The sequence below is a fragment of the Macaca thibetana genome, chromosome 10 (assembly GCF_024542745.1).
Source record: "Macaca thibetana thibetana isolate TM-01 chromosome 10, ASM2454274v1, whole genome shotgun sequence".
Taxonomy (NCBI): Eukaryota; Metazoa; Chordata; class Mammalia; order Primates; family Cercopithecidae; genus Macaca; species Macaca thibetana.
In genome coordinates, this window is record NC_065587.1 from 32573126 (window position 1) to 32589809 (window position 16684).

At 46.2% G+C, this 16684-nt stretch overlaps 1 protein-coding gene across 2 annotated transcripts in view; it reads left to right on the forward strand.

Moving 5' to 3' along the window:
- Nucleotides 1-784: 784 nt before the first annotated feature.
- Nucleotides 785-16684, forward strand: part of CLTCL1 (clathrin heavy chain like 1) — a 114533-nt gene continuing 98633 nt past the window's right edge. For both annotated transcript variants that reach the window (XM_050746025.1, XM_050746029.1), the window contains exon 1: nt 785-953. In XM_050746025.1, the coding sequence (XP_050601982.1) occupies nt 912-953 (42 nt within the window). In that variant the 5' untranslated portion in view covers nt 785-911. The remainder of the gene's footprint in view (nt 954-16684) is intronic.

The following is a 16684-nucleotide window of genomic DNA, read 5'->3' on the forward strand; positions in this document are numbered from 1 at the left end:
ACCGAGCCTCACGCCGAAACACGTCTGTAACAGGTACAGTCACGTGTCCCATGCATCCATGCATTCTGAGGCATGCGTCTCGGCTGTGGGATCCTCACAAGGGAACTTACACAAACTCAGATGGCACAGCCACTACACAACTAGGCAGCTGATGCGGTCCGCTGCTGCTAGGCTGTACACCCGCACCGCGTGTGAGGTGCAGAATTCCGCCGGCACCCGTAATGACACACCTGTACCGTGTTATCTCCAAATACAGGGAAGGAAATGTCCTTGGCTAAGCCCTCACCAGAGGACAGGAAGTTTCCAGCTCCGTTATCATCTTATGGGACCACCGTCATATACACGGTCCTCCTCAGACCAAGAGGTCGTTCGTTATATGGCACATGTGGTTCTTCCAAGACCCTTTTCCATGTTTCTGTCACATCCGTGCCTGCGTAAAAAGTGGCCCTGAACTCAACTGTCCAGAGTTGGAGGCAGAACTAGCACCACTGCCCCGCTCCACATGTGGAAGGCGCTGGGCAAGGACCGCCGCAGACCCTGTCAGGGTTTATCCCCTGAAAACCTTTCACTCGGGGACCTCGCGCACACCGCTTCAGGGCAGAGGGCGAGCGGGACTACTTTCCGCGGACCCTCGGAGCGGGGGGAGGGATCTGCGCAGGCGGGGGAGCGGGGGCAGGGGAGGGGCGGGAGGAAGGGGCGCGGGGGAGGGGCAGGGGAGGGACGAGGGACGGGGGAGGGGCAGCGGAGGGGGTGGGGGCCAGGGCGCCGTCAGGAGGAGGGCGGGGGCCGGGACCTGGAGTCGGAACAACTGCGCCTGCGCCGTCGCCATCGGTCAGCCCGCTCGAGGGGTCGGCGGTCATCCCTGCCGCTTCCACCGCCGCCGCCGCAGCTGCCTAGGTCCCGCACCAGCCATGGCGCAGATCCTCCCTATTCGCTTTCAAGAGCACTTCCAGGTGAGGCCCGGAGGGCCCGGGGGATGCGCCCCGCGCTCTGTCCTGTCAGCCGCGCCTCCGCCGGCCGGCCTCTCAGGCTTGACCCCGCGCCCCTAGCCCCGCTGAGCCGCTGGCCAGCTGGCCGCGCCGACTTCTGACCTCCCACCTGGGTTGGGGCTGCGGGGTCCCGGGCGCGGCGGCCGCTCGCGAGGACCCGCTCGGGTGCCGTCGCCGAAGCCCGTTACCGGCGGGCGCCGGCTGGGGAACGCTGGTGGTGGAAGCGAACGCCCCCTGGGACGCCCCGCTCAGTGCCCGCGAGGACGCACACAGATTCCCGCTTCAGGCGGGGCAACCCGAGGGCCGCGCCGATCCCACAGCTCCACGCCCCGCTTGGTGTTCTCCGGTCCTTATTCGCCCCTGAGTTTGCCTCTGTGCTCTGTTTTCGTTCCCAGGGCGGCTTCCCCTGAGAGGACCGTGAACATGCGTGACCCAAGAGAAAAATTTCTCAGGGCTAAGCCGAAGTAGGGCTTTTCAATGCAGTAACACTTCCAAAGCCTGCCTTTTTAATAAGGTCCCAGTTTGTTCTCTGTTTGTTTGTGCTCAGGAACATAAGGACTGGTCGCCTGCTTTGAGCAAAGGCTTGGGTCGGGCGCCTTGCGGGCCGCTCACGGGTCTGCCCGGGAACGGCGCTGGTCCCCTCGTTTACCCGGGGAGGTGCGACAGAGGAGGGTCTCCAGCGGCTCCTCCCTGAGTGCTCCATGTTAAATCATCACACTCCCATTCGTTGCGATTCGCTTACTCTTTTGTAGATGAGGAAACCGAGTCTCAAAAGTGTTGAACTCATCTTCATTCAATAAGAACAGGATTCAGACTCCAGTCTTTTTGACTACAAAGTAGTACATCGAGGAACGTGCTTGATTGAAAGTTCCTGTTTTCACAGTGCAGAGCATTGTTAGCCCTAGATGCAGACGGGAAAGGCCTTGGGACCTGTGTAGTGACCAGTCCGGTCCCCTCATTCTGCAGACTGGAAACTTGATATCCAGAGGATCCTGCCAGGGTCGCTTGGTTAGTGACACAGTGGAAATTGTGTGGAGGTGGAAGTGCCTCGACATCTGTCCCCCTGGACTTCATTCTGCCACTAAGCTGAGCCAGCGCCAGTCATGTTGAGGTAGCAAAATACTGCTGCTGCTCATAATAATGAGATGATGTAGTTATCATTTATTGAGCCATTTCTCTTGCCACTGACTATTGTATTTTATAAATCTCGTTTAATTTAATTCTCATGATAACTGAGGCAGGTAGTGATATCCTGTTTTCTACCATGGGTCACTGAGGTTCATATTATAATTCATTCAGCGAAAGTTACACGGCTAGTAAGTGACAAAGTTTGAGTTCTAACCCAGGTCTCTGACTCCAATGCCTGTGCTTAACCACTGTCTAAATATGTTCTTTTCAAAGAGCAAGAAAGCAATAAGGCATTTTGGGTGTCTATCAGCGTTTCTAATGTCCATCAGGATTTGTAATGTCCGTCAGAGTTGATATGTTCCATTATCTGGAAAATGCTTGTGGCTTGTGGGCAGCCACGTGAATGAAAGTGTGTGGTTTGTGGTCTCCAACACTGACTGGGTCTTTGAGGCTGCTCTACATTCTGTAGAGCACACACTGAGTCAGCACACACTGCCTTCACTACAGACATTTCAAAACTTCAGCCTGTTCCTTAAATCCCAATCCTGCCATTCGTACCTTGCAACCAGCAGATGACTTGGAGAAAACTAAAGCCATAACTGGGATGTTTCTCACCTTTATGGCTGCAGACTTAGACGCTTGTCTGCAGCCACCCTTTCCTGCCTTCCTGTTGCCTCAAAAGTAGGTGTCCTTTCTTGTCTATGCTCTGGATCTGGTATCCTTCCTCCCTAAAAGGGAGCCTTGTTCAGTCATAGCCTCTCTTTGCTGTATTTTCATCTTTCCCTCTCATGGTTTCTTCGTGTTTGTGTTGGGCAATGCTCACCTCTCTTCCATCTGTACAACCAGCAAACTTCTTCCTCCGCTCTTGTCCCCACGAAACTTCTCTTATAGCTGGATATCATGAAAGAGCTGCTTTATAGTGCTTCATTATTATTATTATTATTATTATTATTATTATTATTTGTTTTGTTTTGTTTTTGTTTGTTTTTGAGATGGAGTCTCGCTCTGTCGCCCAGGCTGGAGTGCAGTGGCGCGATCTCGGCTCACTGCAAGCTCCGCCTCCTGGGTTTACGCCATTCTCCTGCCTCAGCCTCCTGAGTAGCTGGGACTACAGGCGCCCGCCACCGCGCCCGGCTAATTTTTTTTGTATTTTTAGTAGAGACGGGGTTTCACCGTGGTCTTGATCTCCTGACCTTGTGATCCGCCCGCCTCGGCCTCCCAAAGTGCTGGGATTACAGGCGTGAGCCACCGCGCCCGGCCAAAGTGCTTCATTATTTTTATATTCCCCAGTAACCTGCAGTCTGGCTTTTGTCTCCATTTTTTCCCCTGAATCTGTTTTTGCAAAGGTTACAAGTCATCCTGCAGGCTTTTTTATAAGGGTCACATTCTGTCTCTGTCCCATATTCTTACATTTTTTAACTTTCTAAAAATATGAAAATGATTTTTAGTTTAGCCATACAAAAGCAGGCTGCAGTTGGCTAATCTTTGCTATAAAAAATAAAATCAGGCCGAGCATGGTGGCTCACACCTGTAATCCCAGCACTTTGGGAGGCCGAGGTGGGTGGATCACCTGAGGTCAGGAGTTCGAGACCAGCCTGGCCAACACAGTGAAACCTGTCTCTACTAAAAATACAATATTAGCCAGGCGTGTTGGTACGCGCCTGTAGTCCCAGCTACTCAGGAGGCTGAAGCAGGAGAATCTCTTGAACCCGGGAGGCAAAGGTTGCAGTGAGCCGAAATCATGTCACTGCTTTCCAGCCTGGGTAGCAGACCAAGACTCCGTCTCAAAAAATAAGATGAGATGAGATAGATGAGATAAAGCCCATCACAGCACACGCGTCTTCTGTGATGTCCAGCCGCATCTGATGCTGTACTTTACTGCCTCCTGAGGGTCCTTTCTCTACTGTTTTTGGTCCCACAGTTTCCCAAGGTGTCTCCTTCCTTTCTGCCCACACCCACTGCCCTGTGGGTGCCTCTTGTGGATGAGCTTGGAATCTGTCTTGAGCCCCTCTACTTTTTCATTCAGGACATGCTGCTGGTGATTTTTTTGTGTTCCCATAAACTCGGTGTTCCCAAGCCATCTGAGTGTTTTTGGAGTTTCACTGCTGTGTGCCTGAGAGGCAGTAGCAGGTCCTGGTTAAGAGCACAAACTGAGGCCAAACTGAAGGCATTGAATCTGGACTTAGGCACTTACTGGCTGTGTGATTTAGGGCAATGTTTGTAGCTTTTTTGTGCTTCTATATCTTCATCTATAAAATAAGAATAAAAGGCATACTTCTTATCTCACAAGGTAGTTGTGAGGTTTTGAGTTAATAAATGTAAAGCTTTAAACAATGACATAATACAGTAGTCCCCTTTACCCATGGGCAATATGTTCTAAGACCCCCCAGAGGATGCCTGAAACTGCAGATTGTTCTGAACCCTTTATACACTTTTTTTCCTATGCATACATATGTATGATAAAGGTGAATTTATATGAAGCACAGTAAGAGATTAACAATGATAACTAATAATAAAACAGAACAATAATAACAATATGCCAGCATCACTATTGTTGGCCTTTGGGGCCATTATTAAGTAAATTAAGGGTTACTTGAACACAAGCTCTGTAATGCTGCAACAGTCAACCTGGTAACTGACCGCTACTAAGTGACTAATGGGCCGGCAGTGTATACAGCTGGATATGCTGGGCAGAGGGATAATTCACGTCCTGGGTGGGCTGGTACAAGATTTCATCACTCTCTGCGGAATGGCATGCAATTTAAAACTTAAGAATTGTTTATTTCTGGGATCTTACATTTAATATTTTCAGACTGCAGGTAACAAAGTGTGAAAAAACCACAGATAAGAGGGGACTACTGTAAAGCACTGTGTCCTTATGAGCTGTAGCTGCCATTGTGACAGCTGTCCACAGAAGGCGGCCAGGGAATGGTCAGCAGGTTCCTCAAACACAGTGTTCAGAAATGGGGTTCCCTTTCTCCCCAGATGTGTATCTTGTCCAGTGTCTAGCCAGGAGCCTAGGATGTGTTTTCCCCATCCTGTTGTCCCTTTCTCCTGTTTACTTTTGGCATTGTTCTGCTACTGTCATCATGACTGCCATTTCCCTAAACTATGCCATCCTTCCCCACCTTGATGGTCATGCTAGCTTTGTCCTTCTGCTTCCAGTCTGGCCCTCCTGCGGTCCATTCTCCAGCACACAGGCAATGTGATCTTCTCCAAGGATGAGCATCTGCTTAAAGTCCTTCAGGGAGTGGTTTTGTGTTTCCTCTGGCATGAAAAGGCTGATCCCCACGTGCTCTTTCCTGTTCTTCCTAGCCCAACACCTGCTCAACTCTGCTGCTACTCCCTTTGTGTCCTTGCCAGAACACATTCTCCCCTCACCCCTCTTTACTCACTGACTCCTACTGAGCCTTCTGGTATCTGTGAAAATGACACTGTCTCTGGAAGCTCTCCCTGATTTGTCAGTTAGGAGTTCTTCCTCTGTGCCTCTTTGGGGTTCCTCTTATAATGACCCTCTTCCCAGGGTACTGTAGCTGTTCATTTTCTCTACTGGATTGTGAGCTCAGGAGCTACTATTTGAACTTTTTAGAAATATTCAAATATCAGAGTTGGAAGGGTATTGCTATTTGTAGTATCTGAGGATGGGCTGAGAATTTAGGACATCTTGATTCAGAAGAGGAATGGTTGAATAGTTTGGTGACATAAAAATTTTCTTGAGCCTTAAGCAATTCCCCCTAGCTAGATCAAAAAAGCAGCTGCAAGTTTGTAAGCTGTGAAATGTGTCATAGCTCAATACACAGAAAACATAAACATGTTCCCTCAAAGTGTCTCTGAGGTGATGTTCGAAACAGATGTAGAGACCTTGAGCATTAGAATTGTAGGAGAAAAATGGTCAAGATCTTAACCAGAGCTTCTCTACCTAGGCTGCATGTGAGAATGGCCTGCAGCTTTAAACATATCTCTGCTAGATGTTAAATCCAAAGCTCTGAGTGCTGGAGATGGAGCTTTGGTATTCCTTCCCAGGTGAGTCTCACACACAGCCCGGGTGAACCCGTCTTCTGCATGTTAGTCAGTATTAATCATTCAGGAAAGAGGGAGGAAAGTAAAACTGTGAAGGTGTAGATTGAGCTTGAACTGAAAACAGTTCCCATCCACACACACCCGTGTGTGTCTGGAGAGGCTCCTGGGGCTCATGCTCCAAAAGGGGACACGTACCCATAGTAGGCCAGTTCATATTTGGTTTATGTTGCCATTACGTAGCTATGTCATTTTGTGAAGTGGTTTGTGAAGACAATAGTACTAAGACAAATGTACTAAGACGGCTCATTGCATCCTAAAATTATGGCATTCCAGTGTAAAATATCTTTTTAAGATACCATATAAGCTGTTAAATTTTGCCTATTGGCCTACCACTGCTCCTGGTATTGGAAATACATACTGGCCAGTTAGTTGCCTTCTAACTTGTTTATTTACAAAGCAAGGAGAGTAACCTGCCTCAGCCAGGGTGTCTGGGAGGGTGAGCCTCATGGGAGTGCCTACCACTGTGACATTGTGAGTGACCAAATAGTAAATGAATTTGAATGGAGACTCTTTGGAAAAACAAATCTTCACCATAGAACATTTAAATGTTCAGAAGCCTAAGCTGCATAAACCAGTGCTTTTTTAGTTGATTGGGTTGAAAGAATTAAGTCCTAGGAGGGTCTGAGTCCAGGTTCCTCTCCACTCAGATATTTCTGTTGCAGGGGCAAGTCTGATGGGAATTAAAATCTTTCAGTTCAACCTCTGTCTCTCCTCAGGGGAAACCACTATTAATGAATCCACTATATCTTTCCAAAAATGATGAAGAGAATCCTGCTTTAAATATGCTTCTGCCCTTTGTTTTTGTAACTTAACACACTGAAGATCACAGACAGATCACTGCATCTATCTGACATGTTTATCAGTATTCCCTAGGGTAGTAGTTGCTGGCACCCTGTCACCCACTTCTCTAAGGGGGAATCTTTCTGCAATCTTTCTGATTTTTCCTTCCTTGCTTCTTCACTGAGACTTTACTGAGTTTGCAGGCTCTTCTCCCGCATTTTCTTCCGCTTCTCTTGAGGCCTGCTGCTGGCCTCCATGCCAGAGAGATGACCATCACTCTTGGCAGGCTGAAGAAGGATGCCACAAAGCTGGGATAGCAAAGTTCAGCGACGAAATTAGAATCAGATGGATCTTGACAGGCCAGAATCCAACTAGTTGACATTTAACTGGGATAAATATAGAGTCTTGTGCACTGGTGTTAAAATACAGAAAACCTGTAATGGTGTAACTTGAGAGAAGTTCTGTAAAGCATTATATAAATGTAGTTAACTGGCCGGGCGCGGTGGCTCAAGCCTGTAATCCCAGCACTTTGGGAGGCCAAGACGGGCGGATCACGAGGTCAGGAGATCGAGACCATCCTGGCTAACACAGTGAAACCCCGTCTCTACTAAAAAAATACAAAAAACTAGCCGGGCGAGGTGGTGGGCGCCTGTAGTCCCAGCTACTCAGGAGGCTGAGGCAGGAGAATGGCGTAAACTCGGGAGGCGGAGCTTGCAGTGAGCTGAGATCCGGCCACTGCACTCCAGCCTGGGCGACAGAGTAAGACTCCGTCTCAAAAATAAAAAAAATAAAAATAAATGTAGTTAACTATCCCCGAACTAACCTACTCCTAGAATGTAAGTTTTGGAAAAGACCTTAGTGTCAACATTCTTCATAGGCCCTCATTTACAAAGCTCCCTCTTTAGGCTAGGAAAGGCTTGTTGATAAGTTTCAAATATAAAATTTTTTTTTATTTTCTTGAGACAGAGTCTCGCTCTGTCCACCAGGCTGGAGTGCAGTGGTGCGATCTCAGCTCACTGCAGCCTCCACCTCCCAGCTTCGAGCGATTCTCCTGGCTTCAGCCTCCTGAGTAGCTAGGACTATAGGTGCATGCCACTATGTGTGGCTAATTTTTGTATTTTTAGTAGAGATGAGGTTTCACCATGTTGGCCAGGATGGTCTTGATGTCCTGACTTTGTGATCTGCCCACCTCAGCCTCCCAAAGTGCTGGGATTACAGGTGTGAGCCTCTGCATCTGACCCATTTATTTTTTTTGAAACAGAGTTTCGCTCTTGTTGCCCAGGCTGGAATGCAATGGCGTGGTCTTGGCTCACTGCAGCCTCTGCCTACCGTGTTCAAGCAATTCTCCTGTTTCAACCTCCCAAGTAGCTGGGATTAAGGGTGCCCGCCACCACGCCCAGCTGATTTTTGTGTTTTTATAGAGATGGGGTTTCATTATGTTGGCCAGGCTGGTCTCGAACTCCTGACCTCAGGTGGTCCACCCACCTTGGTCTCCCAAAATGCTGGGATTACAGGCATGACCCACCATGCCCAGCCCTCAAAATATGTTTTAAAAACTGTAGATGAACTAAATTTTACTGCCCTGAAAAAAGTAATTTGTTTTACTACTTGTTTACCATCCATGTGCTAGGCACAAGGATAAAGCAGTGAGTGAGACTGGGAAGGATACAGATACAGAAGGAAAAAATACTGCTGTCTGCAGAGGTGTGAAAACATGGGAATGTTCAGTGCAACTTAAGCATTCTGGCTTCACTGATGTAGGCAGTTGGTGTTCTCACTAATGCTCTTGTATAAACACAGTTTTAGTCCTCCCAGTTGGACCTCTTCCTTAAGCCCCTTATACATAGAAACCACAGGACTATCAGATGAGTAATTTCTTTTTGCATATTCCCCAGAATCAGATTTTTTTTTTTTTTAATTTTAGATAGGGTCTCTCTCTGTAGTGCAGTGGTACAATCTTGGCTCACTGCAGCCTCTGCCTCCTGGGTTCAAGCGATTCTTGTGCCTCAGCCTCCTGAGTAGCTGGGACCACAGGCGTGTGCCACCACGCTCAGCTAAGTTTTGTATTTTTAGTAGAGACCCGGCTTCACCATGTTGGCCAGGCTGGTCTCAAATTCCTGACCTCCAGTGATCTACCCACCTTGGCCTCCCAAAGTGCTGGGATTACAGGCATGAGCCACCATGCCTGGCCCCCAGTGTCAGATTTGAATTTTGATTGATTTAATTGCAGGCTTTGAGAACTGAAAAGGATCATTAAACAGCATCTTCTTTACCTTCTTTAGTTAACTCTTATATATGCCATTTAAAATGTGTAGCAAAGGTCCAGTGCAGTGGTGCATGCCTGTAATCCCAGCACTTTGGGGGGCCGAGGAGGGTGGATCACTTGAGACCAGGAGTTCAAGACCAGCCTGGCCAACGTGGCAAAACCCTGTCTCTACTAAAAATACAAAAATTAGCCAGTGCAGTGGTGGACACCTGTAGTCCCAGCTACTTGGGAGGCTGCATTATGAGAATAGCTTGAATGTGGGAGGCAGACTTTGCAGTGAGCCAAGATTGCACCACTGCACTCCAGCCTTGGCAACAGAGCGAGACTCTGTCTCAAAAGAAAGAAAGAAAATTTTAAAAAAAATGTGTGTAGCTAGGTCACCTATCAGAATAATGTACTAGGGATCAGGAATCCTTGGTTATTTTTGCTAACTAGTGAAAAAAAAAAACCCTGGGCTGGGTGCTGTGGCTCACACCTATAATCCCAGCACTTTGGGAGGCTGAGGCAGGTGGATCACCTGAGGTCAGGAGTTTGAGACCAGCCTGGCCAATGTGGCAAAACTCTACTGAAAATATGAAAATTAGCCAGGCATGGTAGCTGGCGCCTGTAGTCCTAGCTATTCAGGAGGCTAAGGCTGGAGAATTACTTGAACCCGGGAGGCAGAAGTTGCAGTGAGCCGAAATCGTGCCACTGCCCTCCAGGCTGGGTGACAGAGTGAGACTCTGTCTGAAAAAAAAAGAAGAAAAAAAGAAAACCTGACTTTTTGGCACATCACTTTTCTGGGACTTAGTTTCTGCATATGGAGAAAAACTCACAGTAGTATCTGGCATCTTAAATGGAAAAGTTATTTTTGTGGGATTGTACTGTATTGAGCATTCCTGGCTAAATGAATAGAGAATGAGTTCTCCACTCATTGTACTATTAAAACTACCCTTGCCCATTTCTGATTTTTTCTTCTTTCTTTCTTTTTTTTTTTTTTTTTTTGAGACAGAGTCTCGCTCTGTCGCCCGGGCTGGAGTGCAGTGGCCAGATCTCAGCTCGCTGCAAGCTCCGCCTCCCGGGTTTACGCCATTCTCCTGCCTCAGCCTCCGGAATAGCTGGGACTACAGGCGCACACCACCTCGCCCGGCTAGTTTTTTGTATTTTTAGTAGAGACGGGGTTTCACCGTGTTAGCCAGGATGGTCTCGATCTCCTGACCTCGTGATCCGCCTGTCTCGGTCTCCCAAAGTGCTGAGATTACAGGCTTGAGCCACCGCGCCTGGCCATTTTTTTCTTTTTTTGAGATAGAGTCTTGCTCTGTCGCCCAGGCTGGAGTGCAGTGGCGTGATCCTGACTTGCTGCAGCCTCCACCTCCTGGGTTCTCCTGCCTCAGCCTCCTGAGTAACTGGGATTACAGGCATATGCCACCAGACCCGGCTAATTTTTGTATTTTTAGTGGAGACGGGGTTTTACCATGTTGGCCAGGCTGGTCTTGAACTGATCTCAAGTGATCCACCCACCTTGGCCTCCCAAAGTGCTGGGATTACAGGCGTGAGCCACTGCGCCCGATCCCCTTGCCTATTTCTTTTCTTTTTCTTTTTTTTCCTTCTTCTTTTTTTTTTTTTTTTTTTTGAGACACAGTCTTGCGACTGTTGCCAGTCGCTGGAGTGCAGTGGTGCGATCTCGGCTCACTGCAGCCTGTGCCTCCTGGGTTCAAGCGATTCTCCTGCCTCAGCCTCCCAAGTCGCTGAGACTACAGGTGCATACCACCATGTCCAGGTAATTTTTGTATTTTTAGTAGAGATGGGGTTTCACCATGTTGGCCAGGATGGTCTCCATCTCTTGACCTTCTGATCTGCCCACCTTGGCCTCCCAAAGTGCTAGGATTACAAGCGTGAGCCACCGCGCCTGGCTGCCCCTTTCCCATTTCTGAAGACTGCAGGATAGCACTCCTGGTTGAGAACTACTGTCTTAATTTCATCTGATAGTCTTTATCTTATTTTTGGATCCACTATTCTCAGATGTTAAGACACTGTCTTATTTGTGAGGTCCTTTTACCTTTTTCAAATGCCATACATGTGTATATATGCTCTTAGATAAGGAACTTGACTCAACTACTATTATTTAAAAACCCACTATGCTCAAGAGGTTGGATACAGATTATTCAGGGTTACAAATTCTTGATATTTGGAGTTGAAATCAGAATGTCACCATATTAACCCAATATTGATCCCCAAACTGAGAACAAAATGACAATTTAGAAAACTCAGGCCCAGTTACATGCACTGCTCTGTCTGGAGAGCATCCAGTCCTATTCTACTAAAGCCAGAAAATCCGGATAGGTCGACAAGACCAAGAATGGGTTGCTTACCAATACATGGCCAGCTTTGTTTTACTTATGTCTCCAATCGCTACCAAATTATATTGAGGCTAATTCCTGACATCTTGTTTTATCCTTAAACACTTTAGGATGTATCTCCAAGAGAGAACTCTTTGTTATTTTTTTCCAAGTTTTAAAATTGTGGTAAAATACATATAACATAAAATTTATCATCTTAACCATTTTTAGGTGTACACTTTAGCGATATTAAGTACATTCAAATTGTTGTGCAGCCATCACCACCATCCATCTCCAAAACTCTTTTCATCTTGTAAAACAGATGCTCCATACCTATTAAGAAATGACTCCCCCATTCACACTCCTCCCCCTAAAACCATCTACTTTTTGTTTCTGTTTCTGTAGATTTGACTGTTCTACATACTGGATATAAATGGAATCATACAATATTTGTCTTTTTGTGTGACTTTTTTTTTTTTTGACATGGAGTCTCGCTCTGTTGCCCAGGCTGGAGTGCAATGGCACAATCTTAGCTCACTGCAAGCTCCGCTTCCTGGGTTCAGGTGATTCTCCTACCTCTGCCTCTCAAGTAGCTGGGATTACAGGTGCCCGCCACTATGCCTGGATAATTTTTGTATTTTATCTATTCATCCATTGATATACACTAAGAAATCTTTTTTTTTTTTTTTTTTTTTTTGAGACAGTGTCTTGTTCTATCGCCCAGGCTGGAGTGCAGTGGCCTGATCTCGGCTCACTGCAAGCTCCAACTTCCGGGTTCATGCCATTCTCCTGCCTTAGCCTCCCGAGTTAGCTGGGACTACAGGCGCCTGTCACCACGCCCGGCTAACTTTTTTGTATTTTTTAGTAGAGACAGGGTTTCACCGTGTTAGCCAGGATGGTCTCGATCTCCTGACCTCGTGATCCGCCCGCCTTGGGCTCCCAAAGTGCTGGGATTACAGGCATGAGCCACTGTGCCCAGCCAAGAATTCTTTATTTTTTAACTCTAATAACATCACACCTAAAAAAAAAAAAATCAGTAATTTCTCAGTATCATCCAGTATCTTGTCAGTGTTGTTTCTCTCTTTGTCTCAAATGCTTCGTACATTTGGTTTATTTGTATCAGCATCCAAAGAAGGCCTGTGCATTGCATTTGGTTGACATTTTATGTATTAGAGCTGCTTTTTGAAGCAAGCTGTGACCTTTTTTTTTATACTTAACACAAATGTAGTATTTTATTTGTGTACATTTATCTTTTTAATTTCATAGTCCTTTCAAATCTGTTAAGATTCTGATTGTTACTCTAGTATATTGACAGTCTCAAAGCATACCCTTATCAGATGAAACAGTCGCTGTGTATGACTTTGGGTAGAGTCATTATTCAGAATATTGACCAGCAGATGATTAAGGTCTGAGCTCTGGGCCCTGGCAGCAGACGGACAGAGGTCAATGTGGCCACACCACTGAGGTGCAGTTCAGCTGTGGACACAAGCTCACTTCATGCTTTTCCATCTCATTCCAAGAGTCTTTTGTTTCATACATTGTTTGGGCTTTTATGTGCTCAGTGTTTTGATGGATTCAAAATGAGGAGAACCTGAATTTGACTCTGAGAATAAAGAAGAGATTAAGTAAATATGAAAATACAAAGCAAAGCTCTCTATTCTATAAGCATGCCACAGATAAGGCTTGGGGTAGGGGACTGATTACCCATGAAAGTTACTTTGGCTACCTCAGCTGAGGTAAGCCAGATGCTTTGCTGAAATGAAGATTTATTCTACCACATTTACTTGACTTCAAGAAAATTAGATTGGTTTGGTGTGACTTCTTAGTGAGCCCACATTGGCTGCAGGTATTCATGTTTTTCTTTTCAAAGGGCTCACAAATCTGATGGATAATGTTGTAGAATTTGGAGGGGGAACCTCAAATGCAGCAGTCTTATCTTCTGGAATCCCACTGTCCTCTGTTTTTTTAATAAATATTGTAAATCCTAGCACTTTGGGAGGCCGAGGCAGGCAAATTACTTGAGGTCAGGAGTTCTAGACCAGCCTGGCCAATATGGTGAAACCCCATCTCTACTAAAAATTACAAAAATTAGCCGGGTGTGGTGGTGCATGCCTGTAGTCCCAGCTACTCGGGAGGGTGAGGCAGGAGAATTGCTTGGACTCAGGAAGCAGAGGTTGCAGTGAGCCAAGATTGTGCCATCACACTCCAGCATGGGCGTCGCAGTGAGACTGTCTCAAATAAATAAATAAATAAATAAATGAACAAACAAAGTAACTTCTAGGGCATTTGTATTATTCTGTTTTTCAGGATTTTTCTATTACTTGCAGACAGAGTAAATAATACTAATCTGGCCAGTGGTGGCTCAAGCCTGTAATCCTAGCACTTTGGGAGGCTGTGGCAGGCGGATCACCACAGGTCAGGAGTTCGAGAGCAGCCTGACCAACGTGGTGAAACCCCATCTCTACTAGAAATACAAAAAGTAGCTGGGCGTGGTGGTGACTGCCTGTAATCCCAGCTACCCAGGAGGCTGAGGCTGGAGAATCGCTTGAACCCGGGAGGTGGAGGTTGCAGTGAGCTGAGATCACGCCACTGCACTCCAGTCTGGGGGACAGAGCTAGACTCCGTCTCAAAAACAAAAGAAAAGAAAACAAAACAAAACAAAAACCCCACTAATCTGATCTGTGTCCTCCAGGAATTTATGACCTTGGATGTTGTTGTATAATCCAGCAGGGAACTAAACTAGGAGAGGATGATGGAATTTGAACATGGCTGATTTGTGAGAAAGTTGGTGACACTGGGAGGTTTTCTTTGGTTGTGCTAATGTGGTTTCCTGGTTTACTAAGTATCAGTGGTTGCACTTGTGGGACTTCTGTTATCTTTTATTCTTGGTTTACTTAAGTATGTTAACTTTACGTGAGTAAATTATGTCCATCTTCATGGGCTGCTCCTCTGCTTCCCTTCTAAGCCTTGGTGTGTCCTGGGGCTCTGTGCCCTGGGCTCCCAAGCCATTCTCTCACTCTTCACGGTCTCTCTCGGTGCTACCATCCAGTCTCATGACTTTGCCTGCCACAGATGACCCCCATATTCTTATTTGGGGGCTTGAAATTTTTTTTTAGACTTACAAAAAAGTTAAGCAATATAATACCTAAGAAAATTTCAAAAGTAACAAGTGCAAAGGACAGCAGGCCCTACCAGATGTTACAAAACCTCCATAAATAAAATAGTGTGGTGCTGATGTGTAGATAGATTTCGGGAGCTCCATGATAGCTGAACACATGGAGGTTCCTGAAGAGCCGTGTGCTGGAAAAGGCAAGGACACCCCTTGCGCCTTTCTCTAAGCGCCTCTTTCATCTGGCAGTTCATCAGTGTCCTTTGTAATATCCTTTGTAATAAATGAGAAACGTGTCTCTTGAGTTGTGTTAGCCACTCCAACAAATTAGTCAAACCCAGGAAGAAGGTCATGGGAACCCTGGTTTATAGCTGGATGGTCAGAAGTACAGGCTGCAGCCTGGGGCTTGCGATTAGTGTCTGAAGTGGAGTCAGTCTTATGGGACTGAGCCCTCAGCCTATGGGATCTGATACTATCTCTAGGTATATATTGTTAGAATTGAATTAAATTGTAGGATATCCAGGTGGTGTCTGCTGGAGAAACCCCCACACATCTGGTGTTAGAAATCTTGTGTTGAGGGATGTGTGAGAACAGGAAAAATACTTTGGTTTTTCCTATCCTTCATAAACCACTGCTAGCATTATTTTCTTTGCTATAACCCAAGTTTGGAACATGAAGGGACTTTCTTGTAATAATGGCAATATCAATTGGCAAGTTCTATTTTTAAAAAAATTATTTCACTGCAGCTATGAAGTAATGTTTTGTTTTTTGCTGTTATATCTGTTTTTGTTTGTTTTGGTGGACTCATTTGGGAACATAATCACCACTTAGTTTATCTTTTCTGTGTTAAAATGGAATATGAATTTCAAAGAACTCAGTATTGTGGTCTGAACACAGGCTTTATTATACCTGGCTCCATCATTAATCAGCTTTGTAACTTCTGAAAGATTTCTGAACCCCAACACTTTGTTTTTCCCAAGTGTAAAGTGTATGTGAGATGCTTGTCTCAGTGGGTTAACAGGAGGATGAGATGAGGTGACCTGTTGTCGTGTAGCCTGCTCCACTCAGCAGCTGGAACATCCAGTATGTGCTAGACTCTGCTACAAAAGACAAACAAGGCACCGTCCTGAGTTATACTCGCAGTATGAACAGTCTCACTTGTGTTCCTTCCAAAGGGTGGTGGTGATTTTAACACAGTGCTCCATGATCTTTGTTGCTAGTGTGAGCCTCTTCAAGGTTACACAAGGTAACAGATGTTAAATGGTCAAATCAGTAGCAGTAGAATTGGAGCTGAACAGAACAGTGTTTAAAAATAAAGGTATCGTCGGCTGGGCGCAGTGGCTCAAGCCTGTAATCCCAGCACTTTGGGAGGCCGAGACGGGCGGATCACAAGGTCAGGAGATCGAGACCATCCTGGCTGACACGGTGAAACCCCGTCTCTACTAAAAAATACAAAAAACTAGCCAGGCGTGGTGGCGGGCACCTGTAGTCCCAGCTACTTGGGAGGCTGAGGCAGGAGAATGGCGTAAACCCGGGAGGCAGAGCTTGCAATGAGCTGAGATCCGGCCACTGCACTCCAGCCTGGGTGACAGAGCGAGACTCCATCTCAAATAAATAAATAAATAAATAAAGGTGTCTTATAGGTAGGTCAGAGCAGGGAAATTTGTAGAAATAAGCTTGGTGCTTTATGGGAATGATAAACATTTCTTGAGTGTGTGTTTTCCCAGAGTTTTTCATTGAAGCTTATCCCATTAACAGGTCTTGATTTAGCCCAGTCACTGGTATAAGATGGCCTTTGGAGAAAGGCGCCTGGTTTCAGTTTACACAGTTGAAGGAATCCATCAGCCTTGGAAGATGTGCCAACCTGCTGACTTTCTTATTAACCTCAGACTCTCCAGGAAGTATTGACACTGACTTAGAAATTCCTTCAACTCAGATTTGGACAGATTTGATGATATCTAGGGAAATATTTAAGCAAAAACCTTTGGCCAATTCTTTTTTCTTGCCTTTTGGA